Source organism: Orycteropus afer, unplaced genomic scaffold, assembly GCF_000298275.1.
Source record: "Orycteropus afer afer isolate SDZICR_OR568_19922 unplaced genomic scaffold, OryAfe1.0 scaffold00092, whole genome shotgun sequence".
Taxonomy (NCBI): domain Eukaryota; kingdom Metazoa; phylum Chordata; class Mammalia; order Tubulidentata; family Orycteropodidae; genus Orycteropus; species Orycteropus afer.
The window spans coordinates 8,220,450-8,224,464 of record NW_006921679.1 but is presented as its reverse complement, the minus strand read 5'-3'; the positions used below and the strand labels follow the sequence as shown (position 1 = coordinate 8,224,464).

Below are 4,015 nucleotides of genomic sequence, written 5' to 3'. Positions count from 1 at the left end.
AAGAGAAAAGGACCTACCTAATGCTAGACTCAATGAAGTTGAGTCAATCAAATATTTAGGCCAGCAACTACTTCGATGAGCCTTTAAGCCAACCATGGCAATGACCTGGTGCGCCCAGCTCATCATCCTATAAGCACTGAGCATTTGAAGCTTGAAGGGTGAGAAAGTGGATACCCTTAAAAGAGGGCAACAGTCCGAGGCAAGAGTTGTAGGTCTGTAAATACCTATTATATGCACACACAGATGTGTGTCTTATGCTGTATGTATTTACATACGTATTCACAAGACGCCCTGCAGTATAGTCAAAAGGCTGGGATCAAACTGATTCCATGGACCCTAGAGTCCACACCATCAGAATTTGAAAGAGATGTGCATACATGAACGCAGTGTAAACCTTACCAAGAAACCAAGCTGTTAACACTAAGTTAAACAGAAGGCTTTACTAGTCAATCAGGGATGTAATCAGAACATTTCTTACAAATCAAAATAACAACAACAAAAAAAATACACAACAGGGTTTTAAGTTCACAAGAAAAAAAAGCTGTTCAGCATGGCAAGTATGAACAAAGTTCAAATTCCAGAGTAGGGAAAAATATCAAAACTTTATAAATCTCTGGGATGCAGTTTAATCACTGCATCCAGTTTAGAAAAATAGACTCAGAGTGAACGATGCTGCTAGTGATTCTCTTAACACATCAACACGTGTGTTTATCTTTTTCCTCTTTTGTTGCCAGCCGGCGGTTTCTTCAACTGAAGGAGCTGTCCTCCTGTTCCAAAACCTGCCGAGGCAGGATTGGACACCCCAAATGTCAGACCCGCTGACGCCGTGATGCCGGGATTGCTGAAGTTAAACCCGGACGTGCTGGAGCTGCCGAAGCCTTGCGTTCAGGGAAGAAAATACTGAGATCAGAAATCAAGTCACAAAAACAGATACAAAGATACCGGGACGAGAGGTCACTGTCTATCGGAAAGGATATACAATCTATATGAATGGGACTATCTAAGGGTGTGATATTTCTAATGTGAAATTTGATAGGAAAATAATTTAGTGAACAACTAAGAAGTGGCACCGTGAGAGACAGAAGTTTCGTGCTGGAGGTCAAAAGAGAAGGTTTAGCACAAATAACTGAAGTCTACAGAAAACGAGAAGCTCCCAGAATAGAAACCTTCTTACAAAATAAACCAAGGTGCCTGCTTTGTCAGCCCCACTGTAAATGTTTGATCAACGTGTAGAGACTGTCACATTTGGACACCCCCTACCTCCACCCCCTACCTCCACCCCCCAACAATTCCAAGCCCTCCAACAAAGTCTCAAACCCACAATTCTCAGGACAACACACACACAGAAGAGCAGTACTTCCTGTCTGGGTTTTACTGGGACCGTCCCCTAACTAAGATAAAACACTATCACTGCCTGGTGAACCTGTATCATCTTTATATCCAGATTAGAATCCTGTTACCACTGACTTTTACTATTATTCTATTCAGCTGGAACTGTTGGTTTTAACCACAACTTAATATTGAGTGGCATTTCTTTCAAATTCCCTAAATGTAAGCACGATTTTACCATGTCATTTTATCATGTCATTGTATTAGAAGTAGTATTTATCCTGAAACATTGCACATGAAAATAAGCCATTATTTACAAATACACAGTAAATGCAAAAGGAGATGGAATTTGGAATCTTCTATCTGAAGGGTCAGAGAGACGACACCTATTTCCGACAGGAAGAAGGAATGGTCAACCGCCATGTGGGACTTTTAAAACAGAGGGTTTTGTAATTGAAGGATGTCTCTTGGGAATACAAATCCTTCTCATAAGAGAATACTGAGAAAAACGGGTTAAACTCTCTCAATGAGGGTTTTCATTTTTGCAATGACAGGAGAATTGTTCAACCACGAAGCCAGTCACTAGGGTGCAAACACATCTCTGCCTGGTTCGCAGAGGAAAGAATTCGTTGTGAAGTCAAACTCAGAAGCCCTGTTAGAGATATTTTACAAACCTAGCCTTTAGTTGATGAAAGAGAGAAGGCCACAGGTTAATTCACTCGGTTTGCATGCTTTATGCGGGGGGCAGACACGGGATTGGTGACTTTGGGGGGGATTGGAAAGAACAGTAGTCGTACTTTTAAATCATTAAAGAAGTTGTACTTTTAAAGGTGCCTGAGACTCAGGCAGAACACACAAACCTGCACTAAGACTTCCTGAGGGCTTATTTGTTGTTCCAAATCCAAATGTGGACGCCCCTGTGGTGCTGCTTCCAAAACCAGAGCTAGCTCCAAATCCTGGTGGAAGGGCAATAGAGAAATATACAAGGGAACGTAAAACACAGTGAAAGGAGACGGGCAACTCAAAGCTACAATCATCAAAGGCCTAAGAAACAGTCTGAAAACATGACCTTATTAAGGAAACCTGCTTTTTACTCCATTGCAGACAGAAACAGACTAATTCTGAAAGAATACCTTTATATCTAGTTAGACTAAGTTTATGACCCATCAGTAATTTCAAAGACCAAGATCCTGTTAGTAGTGTCTTACCCGAGTGGGCAGGAAATTTTAGTGAACGTTCAAGTATGATTTTAGCCAAACAGGAATAAATGTATCTACTTCAGGGTATTTCACTTTGCAAAAAATAAAATAATAATAACAATAAGATGGATTTGATTCATATATGAGCATGACATGCACACTAATTCACACACTGAGTACTGCAAGGTAACCTTACTCTGCTCTTGGACAAAACACTTCCATTTATTTAACAAAAAAAACATTGAAAAACTACACAATAGTCAATCGTGTCAAATCTACTCAGTAACAGTAGGTTTCCGCCATATGACGAGCCAATGCCACAGTGAGAAACAGGTGTGGGAACATCCTATTTTCTCTCTTAGCAATACTGTTTTCACAGTTTTTAAAAAAAGAAGTATTTTCACCAAAGCTCATGAGCAGATTCTACTAAGTACCTGAAGACTTACTTCTACTCTCTTAAAAGCCAGGTGCTCTACGAATAGAGTTAAATTTTTTTTAGCTGACTTTGCTACAGCTTATCTAAAATACCGAGTATAAGAGTATTGAAATATGATGATGGCCAATTGGATTATAGACATAGAAATTATGCTGCCTACCGTGATCGTAGCAGCTCCTAATAGGGTCTACTACTTGAACCCATCACAGCAGCTTACAAGCTTTTCTTCTTATGAAGATATATTTTAGATATAATTACATTACAATGCTTTTGCCAAAATAAAATCAACTTTCAATTACCCTTGTCAGAGATTTCTGAATGCATTTGTATTTAAGCACGTTTCTACAGAGGACTGAGCTCACCAATAACATTAGTTAACTTACACAACAATTAAAAGCAGGTTAATTCCTTACATATTCAAGTATGCTTATATGCAAATATGTCAAAAGCACTTAGGATTAGGTGGACGTCAAGCTGTTCAATTTGTAATAAAAGTACTTCCCCAGACTGTACTTAGGAGCATGGATATTCAGAAATATTTCAGATTCTAAACTTGTGCTCAGATGACTTATGTTTTTAAAATCTAATTAAAATTAATTAAAAATAAGTAACTCTCAAGTTCATACGTTAGCGTATTACTTTAATAATATCAACCTCTCTACCACTTTATTTTATAACTCTTATTATATTTACTATTCACAGAAGAGGAAATGATTCTTTAAGTTCTAAATCTAACACTAGAAGGCATTGATCACATTGAGAGAATCATTCTTGCCAGATGGAACTTTAACTTCCAAAATGGCAGTAGATCCTCTTAAAAATCTGTTTCCTAGGCTACTATCAATGCAAATGTATAATAATCCATGAAATATTAGAAAAGTTAAAGTGTACCTCCAAGGTTTGAAGAACCTAAGCCACTTGGTTGCAAGCCAGTGCCAATACCTGAGCCGAAAGGCGTTCCAAAACTAACTCCCAGAGATGGCTGTGGCCCTGGTATGAAAAAAAAAAAAAAAAAAATAAATGACCCTTAAGAGTTGGCAGACTATGGTTT

The 4,015-nt window shown here is 38.5% G+C and overlaps 1 protein-coding gene across 1 annotated transcript in view; it reads right to left on the bottom strand.

The window, feature by feature from the left end:
• Window positions 1-708: 708 nt before the first annotated feature.
• The window catches only part of NUP58 (nucleoporin 58), a 73,364-nt gene continuing 70,057 nt past the window's right edge, over window positions 709-4,015 (bottom strand). The window contains exons 14-16 of the mRNA XM_007942535.2: window positions 3,856-3,954; window positions 2,190-2,285; window positions 709-878 (exon numbers count right to left, since the gene is read on the bottom strand). Of these exons, the coding sequence (XP_007940726.1) occupies window positions 709-878; window positions 2,190-2,285; window positions 3,856-3,954 (365 nt within the window). The remainder of the gene's footprint in view (window positions 879-2,189; window positions 2,286-3,855; window positions 3,955-4,015) is intronic.